This window comes from Mustelus asterias, chromosome 2, assembly GCF_964213995.1.
Source record: "Mustelus asterias chromosome 2, sMusAst1.hap1.1, whole genome shotgun sequence".
In the NCBI taxonomy this organism is placed as follows: Eukaryota; Metazoa; Chordata; class Chondrichthyes; order Carcharhiniformes; family Triakidae; genus Mustelus; species Mustelus asterias.
In genome coordinates this window covers 121,094,146-121,120,663 of record NC_135802.1, presented here as the reverse complement: position 1 = coordinate 121,120,663, position 26,518 = coordinate 121,094,146, and the positions used below count along the sequence as shown (strand labels likewise).

The window sequence follows — 26,518 nt, the reverse complement described above, 5'->3', positions numbered from 1 at the left end:
CTGCGCGAACTTCAACAGCTAGCCAGAGCCTGCAATTGCAAGGAGGTGTCGGCTACTCAATACACCAACGATCTGATTCGAGATGCGTTCATGGCAGGAATCGGCTCATCCTATATTCGCCTGCGGCTGCGAGAGCAGGGTAACTTGGACCTGGCTAAGACGGTAGAATTGGCCGATGCAATGGAAACAGCCTCCAGAAATCTTGAAACCTACCCCACCGACTACGTGGGAACATCGTGGCAAGGACAGCCACCGCCTCAACTGTACCCGGCGGCTCCTCGGAACTGCGTGATAATGCTCTCAACTTCAGACCTGACGGCTGCGGCAGCTCCTGGAGGCCCACGGTGCTATTTCTGCGGATTGGCGAAGCACCCACGTCAGAGATGTCCGGCCAGGACGGTGTTTTGCTCCGCCTGTGGGAAGAAAGGGCACTATGCAAAAGTGTGCCGAGCAAAGACCCCTTCCAAGCCTAGCAGTGCTGCGTGTGACTCCCCAGGATCAATCTCCTCGTCTCCGGCCTCGTCGATGTCTTCAGCCACGTGCGATTCCCAGGCGCCGCCATTTCCTATGATGACGATGCAAGCTACGTGCGATCTGCGGGTGCCGCCGTTTTCAACATCATTGACCACGTGCGATTCGTGGGCGCAGCCATTTTGGTCGACACCGGCCGCAGAAGACCAGCAGGGGTCCTCGTCGTCGGCTATCTCAGCTGCCTGCAGTTACACTCGGGATCCAACAGTGGCGTCAATCATCCTGGACCAGGCCAAGCCTCACAGACTCGACAAGTCCATGATGGACATAGAGGTAAACGGGCGCCTGGCGCATTGCCTGTTTGACAGCGGGAGCACGGAGAGCTTCATCCATCCGGATACCGTGAAACGGTGCGCTCTCTGTGTGCAAACTGTCAGGCAGACAATCTCCATGGCGTCGAGGTCCCGATCTGTTTTCGTTCTTGGGAGCTGTGTGGTAACCTTAACGGTGCGGGGCACAGTTTACGAGAACTTCAGGCTCCTCGTGTTACCGCACCTTTGTGCTCCGGTACCCCTGGGGCTAGACTTTATGGTCCACCTGAAGAGTGTGATCCTGCAGTATGATGGGCCACTCCCTCCACTTTCAGTGGGAGAACAGCAGCCTCCAAATTGTCCAGTGCGCTCCACATGCAGTCTCTCGACACTCAAAATTACCCTGCCTTCCTTATTCGAAAATCTCGTGCCAGGCTGCAAGCCCATCGTGACTAAGAGCAGGCGTTACAGCGCTGAGGATCGGATCTTTATTCAATCTGAGGTTCAGCGGCTCCTCGGGGAAGGGATCATTCAACCTAGCACTAGCCCATGGAGAGCACAAGTCGTGGTGGTCAAGACTGGAGACAAGCCCCGGATGGTCATAGACTATAGTCAGACCATTAATAAGTACACGCAGCTGGACGCGTACCCTCTCCCTCGCATATCTGACATGGTCAACCAGATTGCGCAGTACCGGATGTTCTCCACCATCGACTTGAAGTCAGCCTACCACCAGCTCCCCATTCGCCCAGAGGACCGTAAATACACGGCCTTTGAGGCGGATGGCCGTCTCTACCACTTTTTAAGAGTCCCTTTCGGCGTCACAAATGGGGTCTCGGTCTTCCAGCGTGAGATGGACCGAATGGTGGACCAAAACGGGCTATGGGCTACCTTCCCGTACCTGGACAACGTCACTATCTGCGGCCATGACCAGCAGGACCACGACGCCAACCTCCTGAAGTTTTTACGCACTGTGACTCTCCTGAACCTGACTTATCACAAGGAGAAGTGCGTATTCAGCAAGCACCACCTAGCAATCCTCGGATACGTGGTGGAAAACGGGGTCATCGGCCCCGATCCAGACCGTATGCGTCGCCTCCTTGAACTTCCCCTACCCACTAGCATCAAAGCACTGAGAAGATGCTTAGGCTTCTTCTCGTACTATGCACAGTGAGTTCCCAATTACGCGGACAAAGCCCGTCCGCTCATAAAATCTACCTCTTTTCCCCTGACAGCAGAGGCTCGCCTAGCCTTTGAAGGGATAAAAGCCGACATCGCGAAAGCCACGATGCACGCTATTGATGAGTCCATCCCCTTTCAGGTGGAGAGTGATGCATCTGACTTCGCCCTGGCCGCCACACTTAACCAGGCGGGCAGGCCCGTCGCCTTTTTCTCTCGCACCCTCCAAGGCCCTGAAATTCGGCACTCCTCTGTGGAAAAAGAGGCTCAGGCCATTGTGGAGGCCGTACGACATTGGCGCCATTATTTGGCTGGCAAACGGTTTACCCTGCTCACGGACCAGCGGTCTGTGGCCTTCATGTTCAACAACACGTTAAGGGGAAAAATTAAGAATGATAAAATCTTGAGGTGGAGAATCGAACTCTCCACCTACAACTATGATATCATGTACCGTCCGGGGAAGCTCAATGAGCCCTCAGATGCCCTGTCGCGTGGAACATGTGCCAGTGTGCAGGAGGACCGGCTACAGGCCCTCCACAATGATCTCTGCCATCCGGGGATCACTCGGCTCTTCCATTTTGTAAAGGCTCGGAATCTGCCCTACTCCATAGAGGATGTCAGGTCGATAACTCGATGCTGCCAGGTATGTGCAGAATGCAAGCCGCACTTCTACCGGCCTGACAGGGCACACCTCATCAAGACCACTTGCCCTTTTGAACGACTGAGTGTCGACTTCAAGGGCCCCCTTCCTTCAATAGATCGGAATGTGTATTTCCTCAAAATGGTTGACGAATACTCCCGATTCCCCTTTGCCATCACCTGTTCTGACATGTCCTCTGCCACGGTCATCAAAGCCCTGCGGAGTCTTTTTACCCTGTTCGGCTACCCCAGTTATATCCACAGTGATAGGGGTTCGTCGTTTATGAGCGACGACTTGAGGCAATACCTGCTCTCTAAAGGAATTGCCTCAAGTAGGACTACGAGTTACAACCCCAGGGGTAACGGACAGGCCGAGAGAGAAAACGCTACAGTCTGGAAGGCTGTTTTACTGGCGTTAAGGTCTAGGGGTCTTCCAGTCTCCCGTTGGCAAGAGGTACTTTCTGATGCGCTCCATTCAATCCGGTCCCTCCTGTGTACGGCAACCAACGCTACCCCACATGAGCGGATGTTTACCTTCCCTAGGAAGCCTTCCTCTGGGACCTCACTGCCGTCTTGGTTGACGTACTCAGGACCTGTCCTCCTGCGGCGGCATGTTGGGGCCCGCAACTCCGACCCTTTGGTTGAACAGGTCCATCTCCTCCACGCCAACCCTCAATATGCCTATGTGGCATATCCTGACGGGCGAGAGGACATGGTCTCTATCAGAGATCTGGCGCCTGCAGGGGACCTGGAAACCCCCGTCACTCCCGCAAGCCTGGTTAGGGTTCCTTTGCCCATCCTGACACGGCGCGGGCAGCATCGAGACCTCAACTTAATCCTCTTACTCCCATGTACAGCTTGCCTGAGTCCAGGAGATTGTCGCCACCTCGAGGTCCACAGGTGTGTGAGGAACTGGAGGAGTCTCTGGACACCACCTCGGAAAGAGGGTCGTCACCACGGTCACCAGAACCGGCACTGGAGCCAGTGCTGCGGAGGTCGCAGAGACGGTGCGGCCCGCCGATACGGCCGAACTTGTGAACATGTGGACAGTTCGTATTGTCTCCTTACCCCACCGGCCTTTGTTTTTAAAAGAGGGGTGAATGTGGTGAACCATAGATGGTTACCACTATGGGTACTTGTACATATGTTACTCTTGTTACTGCTGGGGTTAGGGTTGGGGTGTTCCACCTGTTAGCATTGTTCTGTGGTACACTCCGGTTGGCTCCACCTTCTTACAGGAGTATAAAGGTCACTGCTACTTCCTAGTGGCCCTTAGTCTGGGATAGTATTGTTAAGCAGTATGCTCTATTCTTGTTGTGAATAAAAGCCTTTATTCCCGGGTACGTCCTAGCCTCCCGAGTGAATTAATCGCGCATCACACCCCACCCCCCATATGCCCCATCCCCTTGGCAACTGCCCCATGCCCGGTGGGCAGTGCCAAGGTGCCCCCTGGGCATTGGCAGTACTGGGGCACAGGCTGGCACTGCCAGGGTACCAATGACTAGGGGGCATCCCAGTGCCCAACCCTCTGGGGAGCGCTGATTGCTCCCTCATTGTATTTCAATTATATTACAATGACCATGTCAATGGTCTTTGCGTCTTCCCATCAATTTCCGGCACGGAACAGACGCTGCCGGAAATCCGGCGCTGGGAGAGGCCAGTGGGGCGCGAATGCTCATGTGAACCCCGCAAATCAGCCGATGCAACAACCTCCCGACCTGCTGCATTTAAAAATTAGCATAGCGGGATGGGAGAATCGTGAGCAGTCACTCTCTGATCTTCACAAGCCAAATACACCAAGTGGTTAAAGTTATTAATATGTAGTAGTGTTCTTTCAACTTTATATAAGGTGAGGATTGGGATATGAGTCAGATTTTAGGAAAGAGCTGAAGACAAGGCAATGAAACATAAATGTACTTTGGACAGCAGACGTATTATAGAAATGACAAATGAGCAACATTTCAACATTGCAAATGGTTATTGACAATGAAGAATGTCTGTTGTTAAACAAGTGCATTCAGATCATGACTGTTCTTGGCACTTTTGCAGCAAAATGACAATTTCAAAATTAAATTAAATGATTGTTTTCACAAAGATAGCATTCAGTATATTAAAAACATGCCTCATGAATGTTACAAAAACTGCAACATACTGGACTGTTGAACTTTATACATTTTTTTCTCTCTGGCAGTTTAAAGTGTGAATGTGTTAGTTAAGATTTGATTCATTTTTACATTGAAACTTTGGCTCCTGATCCCTAAAAACATCTAATTTAGAATTTTTATCCTCATGTAAGCCCTTGCCTATATTCTATTTTTGTACGCTCCTCCAATCCTACAGCATCACACCACTGCCAACCCCAAACCTTGCCCAGAAGAACTCTAATCTCTTGTATGACTCTTATCTTCGCCAGAGACTGGGCCTTCAGTCATCTAGTGCATAAATTCATGGAATTATACAGTGCACAAGGAGGCCATTCAGCCCATTGAGCCTGCACTGACAACAATCCCACCCAGGCCCTATCCCCATAACCCCATATATTTATCCTGCTAATCTCCTGATACTAAGGGGCAATTTAGCATGGCCAATCAACCTAACCTGTACATCTTTGGAGCATGGGAGGAAACCGGAGCACCTGGAGGAAACCCACGCAGACACGGGGAGAACTCCACAGAGGCAGTCGGAATTGAGCCTGGGTTCCTGGCGCTGTGAGGCAGCAGTGTAACTACTATCCCACTGTGCCATCTCTCCATTACCTCCTTTAAGACCATGCTTAAAATCCATCTCTTTGAACAAGCATTTGAACATAAGAACACAAGAAGTAGGAGTAGACCACGTGGCTCATCGAGCCTGCTCCATCATTCACCATGATCATGACTGATCTCGGGCTTCAACTCCATTTTCCTTCCTGTTCTTCATGTCCCTTAAATCCCTGAGAGATCAAAAATCTGTCCAACCCAGCCCTGAATGTATCTAATAGGGTAGAGAATTGCAAAGCTTCACAATCGCTCGAATGAAGTAATTTCTCATCTCAGTCCTAAGTATTCATTCGGTCTCTTAGCCTGAGACTCTGTCCGCTTGTTCTAGATTCGCTGACCAGAATTAATCGTTGTGTCTACCCTATCAAGCTCCTTTGTGTAGATGTTAGAGATTGCCTCATTTTCCTAAACTCCAGATAATGAGTCCGGTTTACTCAACCTATCATTAAAGAACAACCTCATCATCCCAGAGACCAATTAAGTGAACCTTCTAATGCGAGTATATTCTTTCTTAAATGTGAAAACCAAAACTGCACACAGTACTCCAGATGCAGCCTCACAATAGCCCTGTACAATTGTAGCAAGGCATCTTAAGTGTTGTACTCCAATTCCTTTGTAATAGAGGCCAATATGCCATTTGCCTTGTTAATCATTTGCTGTTTATTAACTTTGTACATTCCTTGCATGAACAGACCCAAGTCTCTTTGAACGTCAGCGCTTACAACGTTCTCACTGTTTAAAAAACACTCTGCTTTTTGTTCTTATGGCCAAAGCGAATAACTTCACACTTCCCTATAACTGCCATCTTGTTGCCCACCCATTTAACCCGTCTATATCTATTTGCAGACCCTGTGTCTCTCCCCCAGCTTACCTAACTTAGTATCATCGACAAATTTAGATACATTATTCTCTCTCTTCATCTAAGTCAGTGGTTCCCAAACTTTTTTCACTGGGCCGCACTTTCAGAATAAAAATTTGCTCGCGCCACACAGAATGTTTTATTGATAAGAAATACATTCAAAAACAAAAAAAAAACAACTCTTAGCAGTGCTTGATTCATAACATAGAACACAACTACTTTATAATATGATCATGGGGAATGAGGAAAGTATGAAACAATGCTGGTTTAAACCATATTTAAATGTTTATTTGATTGTCCTTGAATCTTCCCGCCACACTTGCCATCCTCTCTCGTCGCACCAGTGTGGCGCGCCGCACCCTTTGGGAACCACTGATCTAAGTCTAATATAGATTGCAAATATCTGAGGCCCCAACACTGATCCTTGCGGAACTCCACTATTCATTGCCTGCGACTTAAAAAAAGCCCTGTTTATACACATTTTTGTTTTCTGTCCATTAACCAATTCTCAATTCATGCTAATGTATTTACCCCCCCCCCCCAAACTCCATGAATTCTTATCTTACCTATGAACCTTTGTGTGACATCTTATTGAATGCATTTTGGAAATCCGGGCATACTACAGCTACTGGTTACCCTTTATCCACCCTACTAGTTACATCCTCAACAAACTCTAACACGCTTGTCAAACAGGATTTCCCCTGAGTAAAACCATGTTGACTTGTTCTATTCATATGATGTGTTTCTAAATGCATTGTGAAGACTTCCTTAAAAATAGATTCCAACAACTGAAAAGCTAACTGGTCTATAGTTTACTTTTCTCTCTCCCTCCTTTCTTGAAAAGTGATGTGACATTTGCCAACTTCCAATTTTGGGCATCATTCCCAAATTGAAGGAATTTTGGAAAGTCATAGCCAGCACCAACACTGTCTCTGCAGCTATCTCTTTTATAACTCTAGGGTGTAGGCCGTCACATTCAGGGTCACTGCTGTGCTTCCTTGGTTCTGTAACAATACATAAATACAGAAAGTTGTTGATCTGTGCAGGAACAAATTGCCTTATGGTGAATCCAACTTCTGTATGTAGTTTTTAAATTGATATGTGTTAAATCATGCCATTTGATCCTTTTCCTTTCTGGATCAGGGAGACAGTTTTAGTAGTCTCAAGGTTTGTGGTACAGACATGGCTGAAAAAAGACACTAGTTGATGAAGCGCTTTTGTCTTCGTAGAATCATAGAATCCTACAGTGCAGAAGGAGGCCATTCAGCCCATCGAGTCTGCACCGACCATAATCCCACCCAGGTTCTATCCCCATAACCCCATGCATTTACTCTAGCTAATGCCCTGACACTAAGGGACAATTTAGCAGGGTCAATCCACCTAACCCACACATCTTTGGACTGGGGGAGGAAACCAGAGCATCCGGAGGAAAACCACGCAGACATGGGGAGAATGTGCAAACTCCACACATACAGTGACTCGAGCTGGGAATTGAACCCGGGTCCCTGGCGCTGTGAGGCAGCAGCGCTAACCACTGTGCCAACATGTCACCCACCATCTTGCATTCATCAGAACAATTCGCAAGAACCAAGTATCACAGAAACAACCATTAATACTGCATGAGGAAAGTGCTGGTAAGTGGACTTTGATTGGTAGAGGTGTTGCCATGGAGAATGCACCAGTTAACTGATGAATAACAGTTAACTAATTTGTTTAAATTCAAAACAAGCAACTTGACTCTGGTCAAGGCATTTCCTTGGTGAATGAACCAGTGAATAGCTGTCTCCTATTTTGTTTAGTTAAACAGACACAATGGCCGTAATTTTACCGGCCTGCCTGCCACGGGAATTGGTTCTTTCTGCCTGCAAAGGAAAATGCCCCGTGTACTTGTAGCTTCCAGTACACGCAAGTGAGCCACATTGCAATCCCACCTGATGATCTTAAATTAGTAGTCAGTGTAATTCTCAGCATGCTCAGGATTGTTCAGCAAAAGCTGCCCAATCTCAGAATCACATGTTGGACACCTGTGTTTTGAACTTTGCAAGCACAGGCATGTTGGGTATGGTACCTTGCAAGTTGCAACCAGCTGAAGGGACGGCTATTGAAACAGTCTACCAGTCCTTTACGTGCCTAGCTACATTGAAATTTATGTACCATGTTGCTCATCTGTCTGATAGTCTTTTTGGCTTGACAACAACATCCTCTTAGTGACGAACACCACATGTGTTGCAACTGTGTAGCAGTAGTAGTGTGAAATGTTGCTCAAATTTTTAAGATACCGTGCCCTTCCAGGATAATCTGAGGTAGACTAGGTACTTTTTTGGGGTGAAATGGCCTTAGGCCTGTTCATGGGTTTGCGTTATAAGCAACAGCGATCTGATCAGGATAGCCATTGTTTGGTAGGATGGCTTTGATGCACACTATCTCAGCATCAAGCTCACATGGTGAGCAAATGACTTGGATCCTACGTATGATGTTGCCCTTGTTGGCTTAATGCTGAGCCAATTTCACAAATTGCTGTGATCTCTTAATCAGTTGCTATTAGGAGTGCAAGATTTTGACTTTGTCTTAAAAAGAGTTGCTTCATTGTGTATAGTGCTCCACTGAGTGCTGAGATAACATGATCACACTCAACACAATTGTTGAACAATATGTGAAGATAAAGTTTTGCATTTGAAATAATTTTATTCATGTATGTATGAAATATAACTTATACGTACTTTATAAAATCCTCTCTCGGTTTATTTTATCCCACATTTTAGTGAAAATTAGATGGCCTGATCTCATTATTTTAAAAGAGCAACTCTAGAACCAACAGTATGATGTTGTATGTTGATTTTCTATTTGGCATTGCGTATCACCTCTATTCAGTGAATGATCACTATCACCGAGGCAGTGCTGTTATATGAAAGGGTAGGTGCTCCAGATACAGGAGCACAACTACCTGAGTTTTCTTCTCTGCCTCTGGTAATGGACGTTGATGGTGGTGGGGGGCAGTAATTAAATCCAGTTGCAGACAGGTTATGTTTTCAGTCATCCTATAAAAACATTCTTGCTCACACCCATCCTGTGGACTTGTTCCTAACATCAGTGTGTGTTAGCTTTTATTAACAGGGGGTTGGAGTTTAAGAGCCGTGGGGTTATGCTGCAACTGTACAGGACCTTGGTGAGACCACATTTGGAATATTGTGTGCAGTTCTGGTCACCTCACTATAAGAAGGATGTGGAAGCGCTGGAAAGAGTGCAGAGGAGATTTACCAGGATGCTGCCTGGTTTGGAGGGTAGGTCTTATGAGGAAAGGTTGAGGGAGCTCGGGCTGTTCTCTCTGGAGCGGAGGAGGCTGAGGGGAGACTTAATAGAGGTTTATAAAATGATGAAGGGGATAGATAGAGTGAACGTTCAAAGACTATTTCCTTGGGTGGACGGAGCTATTACAAGGGGGCATAACTAAAGGGTTCGTGGTGGGAGATATAGGAAGGATATCAGAGGTAGGTTCTTTACGCAGAGAGTGGTTGGGGTGTGGAATGGACTGCCTGCAGTGATAGTGGAGTCAGACACTTTAGGAACATTTAAGCGGTTATTGGATAGGCACATGGAGCACACCAGGATGATAGGGAGTGGGATAGCTTGATCTTGGTTTCAGATAAAGCTCGGCACAACATCGTGGGCCGAAGGGCCTGTTCTGTGCTGTACTGTTCTATGTTCTATTAGGGAAAGGTATATGGTTAAGAATTATAGCACTGATGACCTCTTCACATCTGAGCATTATATATTCTAGTCAAAGTTTGTTCCACAGTATAAACTTAGCAAATTGGCTCGACAGAATCTGGAAATAGTTGTGCACATTTTAAGGCCAGCTTGTGAGAGTGCTTAACGCCTTGTGCAAATGAACAGGACATGTTTTGTGCAAATTTAATCAATCTCCCATCCATTTACTGACCATTGACATTGAAATGATAGTAAAATACTGCTGGAAATCTTGGATGTCAATGGAACAACAATGGTAACTCTTCCAACATAGATTCTTCAATGAATGCTTTTCAGGCCAGAACGGAGCAGCCAACAATTGAAAGTTACGTGCAACATCACAGTCTGTCGTCTGCTTTTCCTCTTATGCTTGTTATTGTTCAAGTATATTCTTTTACACTAGATGGCACAAGTGCTCCTTCAATTCTTCTAATGTTAACATCACCCAAGATGCTATTTCATTTTTTTTCTCTTGTGTGCCACAAACTTGAACATTACTTACTTGGGTGATTTATTTATGCTGCTATGTAAATGACCAAAGGTTAGATAACTTTGCCAATTTGAGATGCACCATTCTTGCATTAGAGCAGTGATTACTTTTCAAAAATAGTTCAATGGCCGTAATGCTCCAGAGACATTTGGTCGTGAAAAGTGCTAAATAATTGAAAGTTTTTAAAGATTTGTTTCATTCAAGGGATGTGAGCATCGCTAACTGGGCCAGCGTTTGTTGCCCATCCCTGATAACCCTTGAACTGAGTGGTTTGTTACGCCATTTCAGAGGTCATTTAAGAGTCAACCACATTGCTATGGATTTAGAGTCACATGTCAGCCAAATCAGGTAAGGACGGCAGATTTTGACGCCCGGGAAAACTGACTTGTGGACTTAGGAAAGATTGAGGACATCAGTTTTCATGACAATGGTTTCATGGTCATTATTGGACTTTTAATTCCAGATTGTGATTGAATTCAAATTTCACCATCTGCCATGGTGAGATTTGAACCCAGGTCCCCAGAGGATTACACTGGGTCTCTGGATTACTGGTCCAGTGACAATACTTCTGGGCCACTACCTCCACTACAAAGCGTACTTTAGCCAGTACCTAATAATATGCAATTGGCTATTTTTCCAGTGTTTTCAATTTATCATCTCAGATTGCTTCAATCACTGTAGCTCAAATAGGCTCTGAGAATACAATCTAACTGAACGATAAAATCTATAATTGTACTGGAATTGTCATTTCACTGTTCAAGTGAACTGTGTTTAAAAGTATTATACCCTCATGCCCATTGTTTTCAACTGAAACTCCAGCAAAAGCAAGAATGCCTCCAAAATGCGTCTCTGGTATTGAGCAGTGGTATTCTGTTTTTTAAAAAACATTTTTGCTAACTCAATGTGTATTAACTGTGAAGAAGTAAATAGATTTTTTATTTGGTTATAAATAATGCTTCATCCAAGGTTTTTTCTTACATGGATATAAAAAGTTTTTTAGTTGCCAAATGGTTTTGTGCGCACACAAGCAATCATGAACTGCTTACTGAACAGGGGTCATTGTTCTGTGACAGCTTGAAGCTTGCAAACATAAGAACATAAGAAATAGGAGCAGGAGTAGGCCATCTAGCCCCTCGAGCCTGCCCCGCCATTCAATAAGATCATGGCTGATCTGAAGTGGATCAGTTCCACTTACCCGCCTGATCCCTATAAACCCCTAATTCCCTTACCGATCAGGAATCCATCTATCCGTGATTTAAACATATTCAACGAGGTAGCCTCCACCACTTCAGTGGGCAGAGAATTCCAGAGATTCACCACCCTCTGAGAGAAGAAGTTCCTCCTCAACTCTGTCCTAAACTGACCCCCCTTTATTTTGAGGCTGTGCCCTCTAGTTCTAGTTTCCTTTCTAAGTGGAAAGAATCTCTCCATCTCTACCCTATCCAACCCCTTCATTATTTTAGATGGTCTCTATAAGATCCCCCCTCAGCCTTCTAAATTCCAACGAATACAAACCCAATCTGCACAGTCCCTCCTCATAATCAACACCCCTCATCTCTGGTATCAACCTGGTGAACCTTCTCTGCACTCTCTCCAAGGCCAATATATCCTTCCGCAAATAAGGGGACCAATACTGCACACAGTATTCCAGCTGCGGCCTCACCAATGCCCTGTACAGATGCAGCAAGACATCTCTGCTTTTATATTCTATCCCCCTTGCGATATAGGCCAACATCCCATTTGCCTTCTTGATCACCTGTTGCACCTGCAGACTGGGTTTTTGCGTCTCATGCACAAGGACCCCCAGGTCCCTCTGCACAGCAGCATGTTGTAATTTCTTTCCATTTAGATAATAATCCAATTTGCTATTATTTCTTCCAAAGTGAATAACCTCGCATTTGTTAACGTTATACTCCATCTGCCAGATCCTCGCCCACTCACTCAGCCTGTCCAAATCTCTCTGCAGACCTTCTACGCCCTCCACACGATTCACTTTTCCACTTATCTTTGTGTCGTCTGCAAACTTTGTTACCCTACACTCAGTCCCCTCCTCCAGATCGTCTATATAAATGGTAAATAGTTGAGGCCCCAGTACCGATCCCTGCGGCACGCCACTAGTTACCATCTGCCAACCAGAAAAACACCCATTTATTCCAACTCTCTGCTTCCTGTCGGATAGCCAATCCCCAATCCACGCTAACACCCTACCGCCAACTCCGTGTGACCCAATCTTCTTCAGCAACCTTTTGTGAGGCACCTTATCAAACGCCTTTTGGAAATCCAAAAACACCGCATCCACCGGTTCCCCTCCGTCAACCGCACTAGTCACATCTTCATAAAAATCCAACAAGATCGTCAAGCACGACCTTCCCCTCATGAATCCATGCTGCGTCTGCTTAATCCAACCATTCTTATCCAGATGGCCTGCTATTTCTTCTTTAATGATGGATTCCAGCATTTTCCCAACTACAGACGTTAAGCTAACCGGCCTGTAGTTACCCGCCTTTTGTCTAATTTGACAAATCTGTTAAAAGTTCAGAAAATGCAGGATTTGTTTTGTGACTTAAGGTGATGCATGCATGAATTAAATGGAGCATTTTTGAAACAATTCTTGTCTTTTTTCTTAAATCTCAGTGTTGGTGGTTCATTCAGAATAGGATAGAAAAAAGGAGACATCACAAAATAGTACATTGTAATGAAATTGTATTACCCTAAAAATGAAATAAATGCAAAGCTTCCTAAATTCCTTTTGGATTGGAGCAGCTTGCCATTGTGATTGAGCTGAGCTGGGGTGAAGAATGGGATGGAATCCACTAATATATACCTTAAATTATCAGACTGCTTGTACGACATCCAATCCAAATTGGTAGCAATTTGTTCCAGTGTGAATGTGAAAGCCATATTTTCCATTCCATGGAAACCGATGGCAGGCAGGAGGAAAAAGAGGCAGGAGGACTGGAATTCTGAAATTGTCACTGGATTTCCACCAGTCATTAATTAGTGTAAGTGGCAGGTTGCAACTCGACACCCATGGAAACTGACTTTTCGGTGAGATAGATGAAACCCATGTGATTCACATCAGATCATTGAGTTCACAAAATATGAGGGAACCTGTTCTGGAGTCAGGAACCTTTAGCTTGAAATTGTTGGCAGCTTCACATTTCATAATTTAATGGTGTGTGCTAAATTAAATATGTTTTTATGTTAAATATGTTTTTACTAGTGATTAAGACCTAAGTGAATGAAATGTACACAGTATGCTGGTCGATCTGTGTCTCCCTCCCACTATTGCCAGCAGACCCCTAGTTGCCAGCCTCAACCATCATTGTTAAGTTAGAGGCAACAAAGAGTTTATTGCCTTTGAGTTTATGTAAAGTGGTAAAAAGGAGATTGGCCAGGACAGCATTGAAGTAGTCAAGTCTAAAGACAGGCAGAAGAGTTTTAAGAAGTGTCTTCCAGCAAGTAAGAAGTTAGTTCTGTAATCAGTGTACAACATCTCAGAATGGATTGGGAGGAATGGCCTATTCGGCTTTGACAGAGAGCCAGAGTTCGTAGAAAGTTTCAAAAGTTCAAATTTGTGAAAGATGATGAGAACTTTGGATGGCATGAAACAGGTTGTCAGTGCAGGCCAATGAAGGCAGAGCTTCTTCTCGGGTAGGATTTAATTCAGTACAAGATGCAGCCAATGGCATTTTGACTAATTTGACGTTTGGGAAGAGTTTCAGAAGATGGATGTTGGGTTAATCACAGAATTGTTGCAGTGCAGAAGGAGGCCATTCAGCCATCATGTCTGCACTAGCTGTCTAAATGAGCAATTTGCTCAATACCACTCCCCCACCATCTGCCTGTAACCCTATGCCATTTTCTTTCAGATAACTTTCGAATGTCTTGATCAAACCTTCTCCCACCACACACTCTGGCAGTGCATTCCAGATCCTAACCACTTGCTGAGTGAAAGATTTTGCCTTGTGATATCGTTTCTTCTTTTGCCAATCACCTTAAATCTGTACCCTCTCGTTCTTCCCTATCTACTCTGTCCTCATGATTTTAAATACCCTACCAAATCTCCTCTCGGCCTACTCTTCAAGGAAAGCAGTCCCAATCCATCTACATAAATGAAGATCCTCATCCCTGGAACCATTTGAGTGAATCTTATCTGCACTCTTTCTAATTCCTGGAGTGAGGTGGACTGAACAGATTACAGAGTGATAGTTTATTGGACAATGTTGTCATATTTGATTTATGTTAACTTTAATCTTGTTCTCCTCTCAGTGGAGAAAGTGGTGCTGGAAAAACAGAGAGCACAAAACTCATCCTGAAGTATTTATCAGCAATGAGCCAACATTCCTTTGATGCAACAACAAAGGAAAAAATCTCCAGCGTTGAACAGGCTATTTTAGGAAGCAGGTAAGATGTTAATTGTTTGTAAATGCAAGCTAAGTTTCATTGAGAGTTTGGAGATCCTAACCTACTTTACCGTGGCAACTCCTAATGTTGTCTTTTTCATCAGCCAGGTGGAACAATTTCTCCAGATGCAGAGATTTCTATAATCATTCCATTAAATGCAGCCTTTCCTTTTTCTATACTAGATTTCATCTGTAGTTTGAAATTATTACGTTTTACCATTCACAATTAATACATTTACTGATTGTGCTAAACTTTTCACAGATACTCTTGACTTCATGTACTTTAGATATTTTAAGTTTAGTTATTTATAATCTTATACCTCATTCTAAAAGAATAGGATTAAAAGCAAACAATTAGTATGTGTATTGTTGTTTTGCACAGCATCAGTCAGAACTTTCAATCTACTAAATTCAAATCTATCTTTGAATCAACAGCCCCATCATGGAAGCATTTGGTAATGCGAAGACTGTCTACAACAATAACTCCAGTCGATTTGGGAAGTTCATTCAGTTGAACTTCTGTCAAAAAGGCAATATTCAGGGAGGCAAAATCATAGATTGTATCCTTTATTGTGACTCGCATCAAAACACAAGTTCCACAAAATGTTTTTAAAACAATCCCAGTTTGTTTATTTTGTGAAAACACTGAAAATATATGAACAATGAAAAAATGTAGAACTGCCAAAATAAAATGTGGCTCATTCCAAGAAAAATGCAAATTCAGCTTGAGTTATATTTGGAGATAGTGTCGAGTCTCAAGGGATTGTTTTCCTAATTGGAAAGTTTTGTTTTCCAATTGCATTAGAAAGAAACGGACTTGTTAGTGATAGACAGCATTGGTTTTGTGAAGGGAAGGTTGTGCCTCACTAACTTAATCGAGTTTTCGAGGAAATGATGAAGATGATGGATGAGGGAAAGACAGTGGAAGTTGTATACATGAACTTCAGTAAAGCCTTTGATAACATACCTCATGGTAGACTGGTTCGAAAGGTGAAGTCACACGGGATCAGAGGAGAGCTGGAGACATAACTGGCTTGGCCTCAGAAGACAGAGGGTAGCAGTAGAGGGGTGCTTTTCTGAATGGAAGGCTGTGACTAGCGGTGCTCCACAGGGATCAGTTCAGGGACCTTTGTTGTTCATATTATATATAAATAATTTGGAGGAAAATGTAGCTGGTCTGATTAGTAAGTTCGCAGACGACACAAAAATTGATGGAGTTGCGGATAGTGAAGAGGATTGTCAGAGGATACAGCAAGACATAGACCGGTTGGAGACTTGGGCAGAGAAATGGCAGATGGAGTTTAATCCAAACAAGTGTGAGATAATGCATTTTCGAAGGTCCAATGCACGTAGGAATTATACAGTAAATAGTAGAACCCCTGGGAGTATTGACAGGCAGAGAGATCTGGGCGTACATTACCACTGATCACTGAAAGTGGCAACGCAGCTGGATAAGGTAGTCAAGAAAGCATGCTTGCCTTCATGGGTCAGGGCATTGAGTATAAAAATTGGCAGGTCATTTTGCAGCTGTACAGAACCTTAGTTAGGCCTCATTTAGAATATTGTGTACAATTCTGGTCACCACACTACTAGAAGGATGTGGATGCTTTGGAGAGGGTACAGCCGAGCTTTACCAGGATGTTGCCTGGTCTGAAGGGTGTTAGCTATGAGGAGAGGTGCGAGTTTTTTACACAGAGTGGTGAATGTATGGAATGCGCTGCCTGGGGGGTGGTGGGAGCAGGTATGATAGCATCATTTAAGGGGCAACTAGACGAATACATGAATAGGATGGGAATGGAAGGGTACAGACTCCATAAATGCGTATGGTTTTAGTTTAGGCAGGCATCGTGATCGGCGCAGGCTTGGAGGGCTGAAAGGCCTGTTCCTGTGCTGTACTTTTCTTTGTTCTTTGTTTCTGAAATGCCTTGAATCTGTTTTTTTCATTTTTATTTTAATAGAATTTAATTTTTTGTGCTCATACAATAAAGGAGCTGATTTGTAAATTATTTTCCTTGACTGATGTCTTCAAATAAAGATTTATTAGAAAAAGTAAGGACATTTCATGGTTGAATCATTTGACTGTTGTTATTGTTTTAAGTGCAATTTTAATTTTCCAAGTTTTAAAAAAAATGCTAATTTTTCTTTCCATGGTTTGTGAAGATTCAGAGATTGAAATGTTCCTTTTACTTTTTTGTAGAATCGTGTAGTCAGGCAGAACCCAGGAGAGAGGAATTATCACATTTTTTATGCTTTGCTGGCTGGAACAGATAAAGAGCAAAAAGGTGAGTGATAAAGAACAAAGAACAATACAGCACAGGAACAGGCCCTTCGGCCCTCCAAGCCTGCGCCGCTCATGTGCCCACTGGACCATTCGTTTGTATCCCTCTATTCCCAGTCTGTTCATGTGGCTATCTAGATAAGTCTTAAACGATCCCAGCGTGTCCGCCTCAATCACCTTGCTTGGCAATGCATTCCAGGCCCCCACCACCCTCTGTGTAAAATACGTCCCCCTGACATCTGTGTTGAACCTTGCCCCCCTCACCTTGAACCCGTGACCCCTTGTGTTCGTCACCTCCGACCTGGGAAAAAGCTTCCCACTGTTCACCCCCCCTTCATAATTTTATACACCTCTATTAGGTCGCCCCTCATCCTCCTTCTTTCCAGGGAGAATAACCCCAGTTTACCCAATCTCTCCTCAAAGCTAAGACCCTCCATACCAGACAACATCCTGGTAAACCTTTTTGGTACTCTCTCCAAAGCCTCCATGTCCTTCTGGTAGTGTGGCAACCAGAACTGGACGCAGTATTCCAAATGTGGCCTAACCAACGTTCTATACAGCTGCAACATCATATGCCAACTTTTATATTCTATGCCCCGTCCAATAAAGGCAAGCATGCCATATGCCTTCTTCGCGACCCTCTCCACCTGTGCTGCCACCTTTAAGGATCTGTGGACTTGTACACCCAGGTCCCTCTGTGTGCCTATACTCCTGATGGTTCTGCCATTTATTGTATAGCTCCCCCTTACATTAGATCGACCGAAATGCATCACTTCGCATTTATCTGGATTAAATTCCATCTGCCATTTCTCCGCCCAATGTTCCAGCCTATCTATATCCTGCTGTATTCTCTGACAATGTTCATCACTATCCGCAACTCCAGCAATCTTTGTATCGTCCGCAAACTTACTGATCACACCAGCTACATCTTCCTCCAAATCATTTATATATATCACAAACAGCAGAGGTCCCAGTACAGAGCCCTGCGGAACACCACTAATCACAGGGAGTCCAACGCCGGCATCTCCACATCATGAACACCACTAATCACAGACCTCCAACCGGAAAAAGACCCCTCCACTGTTACGCTCTGTCTTCTATGGCTAATCCAGTTCTCCACCCATCTAGCTAGCTCACCTTTTATCCCGTGAGATTTAACCTTTTGCACCAGCCTGCCATGAGGGACCTTGTCAAACGCTTTATTAAAATCCATATAGACGACATCCACGGCCCTTCCCTCGTCAATCGTTTTTGTCACCTCCTCAAAAAACTCAACCAAATTTGTGAGGCATGACCTCCCTCGTACAAAACCATGCTGTCTATCACTAATGAGATTATTCAGCTCTAAATGCGCATATATCCTATCTCTATGAATCTTCTCCAACAATTTCCCTACCACGGACGTCAAGCTCACCGACCTATAAATACCCAGGTTATCCTTGCTACCCTTCTTAAATAACGGGACCACATTTGCTATCCTCCAATCCTCTGGGACCTCACCTGTGTCCAGTGAAGAGACAAAGATTTCTGTTGGAGGTCCAGCAATTTCATCTCTTGCATCCCTGAGGAGTCTAGGATAGATGCCATCCGGCCCTGGGGATTTGTCTGTCTTAATGTTTCCTAAAAAAAAACTAACACGTCCTCCCTACAACCTAACACTACAAAGGATGAACCAATCCTTTGTAAGCAGAGTTTGAATGGAGGTGTAATGACTCATTAACATTTTATGGAAACTTATGTGCAAAATACCCTTTTTTTTAAACCACTGGGATTTCCACTGATATCTATGCAGATGTGAAATAAATGTGTTGGCATGGATAAGGTTTTGATTTTGATCATTTCCTGACATTTGTTTAGGGAGCAAGGATGCAAGATGAAATAATGATGTCAATTCCTCTGTCTTACACTCCCAGTTAAGAGCCACATTTGAAGGGTGTGAAGATCAGCAAATTGGCACTGTGATGCTCTTGCTCTTTCTTCAGTTTGCACTCTTTCAAATATCGCTTGGTGTTGGCAAAATGAAATCAAACGTTTGTTCAGCACAGTCACGTTTTGGCCAGTTTTCTTCATGGAATGAATTGCTTCTTTCAGATAAAGTTTTTTGGTCCTGTCCGTAGAAGATGAGAAAGACATATATTTTTATGAGGAAAGAAGCAAAAGCAGTCAAGCTTTTAAACAGATTTGTGAAAGATTTAAGTTGACTTAAAATAAGGAGGAGGAACAGTTAGAAGACATTAGCTTGGATTTTTTTTTTGCAATGCAAGCGGTGGGAGCCTCACCTTTATTCCAGGGTAATCTTATAAAAACCTCTGGCATCCACACGATGCATAGTTAAACCCAGAAGCTGCTGTCATCATAGAAATCATAGAAACCCTACAGTGCAGAAGGAGGCCATTCGGCCCATCGAGTCTGCACCGACCACAATCCCACCCAGGCCCTACCCCCATATATTTTACCCGCTAATCCCTCTAATCTACGCATCCCAGGACTCTAAGGGGCAATTTTTAACCTGGCCAATCAACCTAACCTGCACATCTTTGGACTGTGGGAGGAAACCGGAGCACCCGGAGGAAACCCACGCAGACACGAGGAGAATGTGCAAACTCCACACAGACAGTGACCCGAGCCAGGAATCGAACCCGGGACCCTGGAGCTGTGAAGCAGCAGTGCTAACCACTGTGCTACTGTGCCCCACTGGCTGCTCTGTAGGGCATGTTATTCTAGACCTCACTGACAGGCCAGGCATTGAAAGATTCATGTTTTTAAAAGTTAGAATTTGTACAAATATAAGAGCAGAAATACACCTTTCGGCCCCTCAAGACTGCTCCGTCATTCATTGGCTGACCTGTTTGTGTTTTGAATTCCACATTTCCATTTACCCTCGATGACCTTAGGTTCTTATTGGGCAAGGAAATAAATCTACCTCCGCCTTAAAAATATTTAATGACCCTGTTTCGACCGTATTCTGAGACAGAGTTCCAAAATCGCTGAACCCTCAGAGAAAACACAGTCCACTGGGATTCCACTGGGATTTTGCCCCTGAATCAGGTTGGCAGCAGAGGGTGGGCCAAAATTGTTTTTGCAACAGAGCGAACATGGACGTATCTGCCTGCCTCCTGCTAACTGTGGTCCTGAAATAGCCACTTAAGGGCTCCATCCGCCTTTCGCTGAGATTTTATCCAAACACCCAGGATAATTCAGTCCCATGTCTCAAGTGAGGATCTTTCCATCTGATTGATTGAAGAGCATCACTGTTCTTTGTCCAGCTCATTGATAACACAGATCCTCAGTAGGGTGTGACATACCTGGTCAAAAGCCCAATTTATAAACATTTCCTCTGACAAATGATAAAAATTCTCTGGGCAATTGTAATTGAAGTGAACAAAGAAAGACATTCCTTTACAACAGGAAGGAGAATTTGAACTATTTTTTTGAAGTTAGTAAGCTGTCCTCCCGTTGTGGAGAATTATGGTACAGTTCATAGTAGCCATATTACTGCAGGCATGATGGGCCAAATGGTCTCCTTTTGTACTGTAACGATTCTGTGATAAATTGTTTGACTTGAGTAAGCCTGACCATGAATGTTAGACATTCACCTCATTGTGAAATAAGGGCCATGATTCTCCCATTGCGATCTGCAACTTTTCTGGCGGGTCGCAGTGGGAGACGCGTGTCTGTGGCCTCGAACAGGGATTTGCGCATGCGCCAGGAACGCATGCGCCAGGAACGCATGCGCATCTCCCAGTCGCCGGCCAGACCACTCTGGAAACTGGTGGGAAGGCAGGTAAGTGATTTAAATCTTTTCTGCATGTATTTTAAATATGTATATGTGTTCATTATCAGGACCTTTCAAGTTCTCCCCCCCCCCCCTCCCCCTGGGAGACTCGCCTCCAAGATGTCAGCCGGGTCAGGGGATTATTGGTTCAAGACCCACTTCAAGGCTTGAGGATGTGATCGATGCTGGTATTTCCGTGCAGTAACAGCAGAATGCTAAACGGTCAAATCTGCCATCCTTCAGACCCAGGCCCCATCTGCCCCCTTCGGTGGAACTAAAGTATTCTGTGGAACCATTCAAAGGAGAGTTCTCCGCACTGCCCTGGCCAATATTTATTCCTCACGAGTAAACAGTGATTGATTATTTACCATTGATGTTGTTTGATCTGCTATGCATGGATTGCCTGCATTGCAGCAGTGACTACACTTAATATTTACCTCTTTGCCTGTAAAGCACTTTGTGTCATTCTAAGGTTATGAAAAGCACAATATCACTGAGGTACAGTGGTTAGCACTGCTGCCTCACAGTGTCAGGGACCCCGTGTTCAATTCCAGCCTCGGGTGACTGTGTGGAGTTTGCACATTCTCCACATGTCTGTGTGGGTTTCCTCCAGGTGCCCCGGTTTCCTCCCACACTCCAAAAATCTGCAGGTTAGGTTGATTGGCCATGCTAAATTGCCCCTTAATGTCCCAAGATGTCCCAAAGTTAGAGGTAAATACGTGGGTTACAGGAATAGAGAGTGGGTAAGATGCTCTGTTGGAGAGTCGGTGCAGACTCGATGGGACGAATTGCTGCCACCTGCACTATAGGGATCCTATGAAATATAAATTTTCTTAACTTTCCGTTCTTTCTTTTTCTTGCTTACTTTCCTCTCTTCGCTCCTCTTCAGGAACATAGAAACATTAGTTACTTAACTTCTTGAGACTGTTTCACATTCAATAACATCATGGTTGACGTGTAATCTAACTCTATATACCCATCCTTGCTCCGTATCTCTAAATACCCTTGCCTAACAAGAATCTTATAAATCTCAAATTTAAAATTACAATTACATACATCAACTGCCATTTGCAGAGAAGAGTTCCAAACTTCGACCACACAAGTTTCACTCTAAAAGGCCTGTCTGCATTTTTGACTGTCCCCCCAGTCCTAAACTTCTCAACTAGCAGAAATAGTTCCTCCCTATCTACTCTGACTATTTCCTTTAATATCTTGAAAGATTTGAGAAAATTACCTTCAACCTTCTAAATCCATGAAGTTTGTCTATAGTTTGTTTAACCTCTTCTGTAGCTTAATCTTATCTACACTGTCCTTCCTCCAGTCAATGCATCCTTGTTAAAGTGTGGTGCCCAGAACTGCTCACAATATTCCGGGTGCAGTCTACCAAGCCTTTATATAACTGAACCATGATTTCTACCCATTTGTATTCTATTCCTCTAGATATATTAGTCGTTATGATTATTTTCTGTAACTATTCAGAACATTATCTAATGACCTGTGTACCTGAACCTCAAGTTTCTTTGGGTCTTCAATGTTTCTAACTCTCACTATTTAGAAAGTAGTGGATTCTATCCTTTTTGATTACCTCAAATTTGCCTACATTGAAAGCCACCTGCCACAATTTTGCTTGTTCACTTAGTTGAACAATATCGCTTTGCAACCATATGCTTCCATCTGCACTAATGGAATCTTAGCTTTTTAGATATGTGACACTTTATCCTATCATTTGAGTTGTTAATGAATAAAATGAACAGTTGAGGTCCCAACACGGATCATTGCCAATACTACTCGTCACAGTCTGCCAATTTGAGCTCCTGCCCATTATTGCCTTCAATTCAATGAGCCTTAACTTCACTCATGACAGACATTTTAAATGCCTTGGAGTCAAAGAGTCCTAGAATCAGTCTTCTGGAAGTTCATATGAGGAACATTGATAGGCATCCCACTGTCCACTAAAGAAGCTGCTTCAAAACATCAAATTCATTAAGTATGACCTACCCTTCACAAATCTACACTGGCTCTCTCTTATCAGCTGAAATTTTCAATGTGTTCATTCACCATCTTAATCATTTCACAGAAGTTAGGCTAATTAGTCTATAATTCTCTATTTTCCCTCCCTCATCTTTCTTAAGATAGTGTGCACAATTTTTCAACCTAAAAACGCATGGTGCCAAATGGAGAAAACTGAAAGATTATAATTAGGCATCTGCAATGCTTTTACTACTTCCTTTAAAACCTGGGCTGGAAACCATCTGATGCTGGGAACTTGTTTTTCTTTAGTGCCATTAATTTCTTCATTACTGAAATCTTCTTTATGTTAATTTTGTTGAGTACATCTCTCTGATTCAAAAATAAGTACGTTGGGATTCTAGCATGCTAATCCCTTCCTCTACTGCAAATATTGATGCATGGTAATTATTCAATATATTCACTATTTCCTTAATTTCATCGCTGTTACATGTTGGGGTCCACGTTGCTTCTAACCACCCTTTTCCTAGTAATGGAGTTGTAAGGATTGCATGTGATGATTTTGGTGGTGTTTGTCAGTTCTTTTCATGCTTCCTCTTTGTAGTTCTTTCTTTTCTGTTTCTCACCCGTTGCTATTCCATGTATCTTTCCCATTTGCTAGGGCCTGTGCTATTTTTGTAGCTTCTTAGTGTCTCTACTGCTCTCTTTCTCTCTCACTTTCTTTCCTTTCCTCACTTTCTTTCTTTTCCTGTCTGTCTGTTTTTCTTTGTTATTTTTCCTTCATAATGTGCCTTCAGGTACTAAAGACACGTGTGCAAAAGATTAAACTTTCTAGCCCAGATCACAGGAATTTTTGTTCTTGTATGATAATGGAACTCGGGCATATAAGTAAATTCCAACTTTGAATCAACATCCAGAACAATATGCTCAGGCTGCTAATGGGACACGGAGTTTGAGAAGTTAACTTACAGTTCTTTAGGGAAGGAAATCTGCCGTCCTTACCTGGTCAGGCCTACATGTGACTCCAGAACCACAGCAATGTGGTTGACTCTCAACTGCACTCCCAGGGCAATTAGGAATGGGCAATAATTGCTGACGTGGAGATGCCAGCGTTGGACTGGGGTAAAAACACAGTAAGAAGTCTCACAACACCAGGTTAAAGTCCAACAGGTTTATTTGGTAGCAAAAGCCACTAGCTTTTGGAGCGCTGCCCCTTCGTCAGGTGAGTGGGAGTTCTGATCAAATATGGGAAGTGCACAACTTTCTAAGTCCACCGGAGGAACAGCATCAGGGACGGCAGGTAGGGTAAAGAAGAAGAGAATCTTGAAAATGTTCTTGGACCACAGAAGGGAGAAGCAACACCTGAAGAGTTTGCAGTCTTTGGCCTGGGTTCTCGTGCGTATCCACATTTCTGCACCATTGACTGTGCCATTGAGGAGCTCGGGGCAGAAAGAATCCTACCAATGGGCGAAGGAGACGAGCTGTGTGGGCAAGAGGATCTCTTCTGTGGTCCAAGAACATTTTCAAGATTCTCTTCTTCTTTACCCTACCTGCCGTCCCTGATGCTGTTCCTCCTGTGGACTTAGAAAGTTGTGCACTTCCATATTTGATCAGAACTCCCACTCACCTGACGAAGGGGCAGTGCTCCGAAAGCTAGTGGCTTTTGCTACCAAATAAAGCTGTTGGACTTTAACCTGGTGTTGTTAAACTTCTTACAATAAATGCTGGCCAGCCAGTGACATCCATGTTCCACAAATTAATTAAAAAAATAAAGTCCTCAAAAATTTTTTAAGAGATTTGTACTGGTTCGTGATGGATTTCATTTTGAGATATGCAAGAGGGAGTTTAAATGGAATTCTGAAACAGGGAGTACAGTAGGAATAAGACGGTTGCAATTTTTAGTGCCATTTACATTGGAATCACCAATTGTATCTATGCAGAAAGTCTACCCCACGATCTATATTAAGACTGTCATTCCTCTTCTGTGTTCACATTGACTCAAGTTCATGAATAATTGTTAACGGCAGCTAAACACATTGGTGTGGTCTTGTAGAAACAACACCTTGTATTTGTGGGCATTTTTTAACCCAGTATTACAGGAATTGAGAATAATGGAAACGCATGGCATGGAAGCCATTATCTGAGAGGAGAAAAGCCAGATTATCATTTTGTAAACTTGTTTTTCCTTCTGAATATAGATTTTTGATTCTGCAAGAAGGGTTTGCCAGGAATGTTAATTTGTCTTTTCTGTGCTCAGCTGCTGATTATCCCTTGTACAACATTTACAGTTTTCCTACTCGTTTCACATAAATTAGTTCACTGATACTCGAAACAGGGATGTTTTCTTAATTTGAGATTTGAGCTTGCAAGAAGAATATTTATAATTGTGGCGAGCACTGCTAAATCACAAATTGAAAGATTATTTTAATGCATTGCTATTGCTATTAAAAAAAAATCATCCAGAAATAAATACGTTCCACTTCTTCATCCCACAGAGATGTGTTATTTATCTGAAGCAGAGAATTACTATTACTTGAGACAGTCTGGTTGTATTGTGGACAGTACAATTGATGACCAACAAACCTTTCAGGAAGTCATGGTAAGTCATTGGTCTGTGCTTTTCAATAGTAGCTGAAGTTGCTTTCAAGAATTTCAAGAAGAACTTTTATTATTGTTTGCCATGACTGCCTAACAGGCAATTCGTTTTGCTTAGCCTTAAAAGATTTATTGCATGATGAAACTTTAAAAAAATGTAGTAATTCATTTATCCTAAATATTTTTTAATTACTTTTCTGGATAGTTTGCTTTCAAGCATAGCTGTGAAGCTAAAGTCTGAGGGTTGGCTTATGCAACTGTGGAAGATGTGCATAAACTGTAACATTGATTCATACTACAATATAGTACATCTGTATGATGCTTTCTCTTTCACTATTCTCTTTATTTCTAATGAAGCTGAATATTAAATATATGCTTTTTTTTAATGGAGACCCAATACATCAAATATCTGTCCCCAACCAAGTGAGCTCTCACCAACCTGGTTCAGAATCATAGCAATACTTGCAACAAAAGGGAGCACCTGGTCCAATATCACTGTGTAAACCTCCTTTCCAATTTTAACACTCTGCAAATGCTTCACCATGGCACTCTGCTTAACCAGATGGCACTACAGGATCACAGAATTGTTATGGCAGATAAAAGTAATTTAGCCCATCGTGTCTGCACTGGTTCTCCAAATGAGCTTCACAGCTTACCTGCCTTTTCTCCATAACCTTGCACATTTATTTCTATTCCAGTAATCTTCAAATGCCCTCTTGAATTCCTCGATTGAACCTGCCTCCATCGCATTTTCTGGCAGTGCATTCCAGGCCCCAACTATATGTTGTGTGAAGAAGCTGTTCCTCACATCACATTTGTTTCTTTTCCAAAACATTTTAAATCTGTGCCCTCTTTTTTCTTGATCGTTTTAAGAAGGAGAACAGTTTCTCCCTATCTACTCTATTCATCCCCGAATTAATTTTGAACATCTCTATCAAATCTCCTCTTAGCCTTCTTCTCTCCAAAGAGAACAGTCCCAACCTCTCTAACTTGCCCTCATAACTAAAGTTCTAATCCCTGGAACCATTCTTGTAACCCTCT

General features: G+C 43.5%; 1 protein-coding gene across 1 annotated transcript in view; it reads left to right on the top strand.

The window, feature by feature from the left end:
* Positions 1-26,518, top strand: part of myo10 (myosin X) — a 443,782-nt gene that overhangs the window by 212,988 nt on the left and 204,276 nt on the right. Inside the window, exons 5-9 of the mRNA XM_078240784.1 lie at positions 14,728-14,862; positions 15,297-15,421; positions 16,897-16,910; positions 17,059-17,143; positions 25,378-25,481. Coding sequence (XP_078096910.1) covers positions 14,728-14,862; positions 15,297-15,421; positions 16,897-16,910; positions 17,059-17,143; positions 25,378-25,481 — 463 coding nt within the window. The remainder of the gene's footprint in view (positions 1-14,727; positions 14,863-15,296; positions 15,422-16,896; positions 16,911-17,058; positions 17,144-25,377; positions 25,482-26,518) is intronic.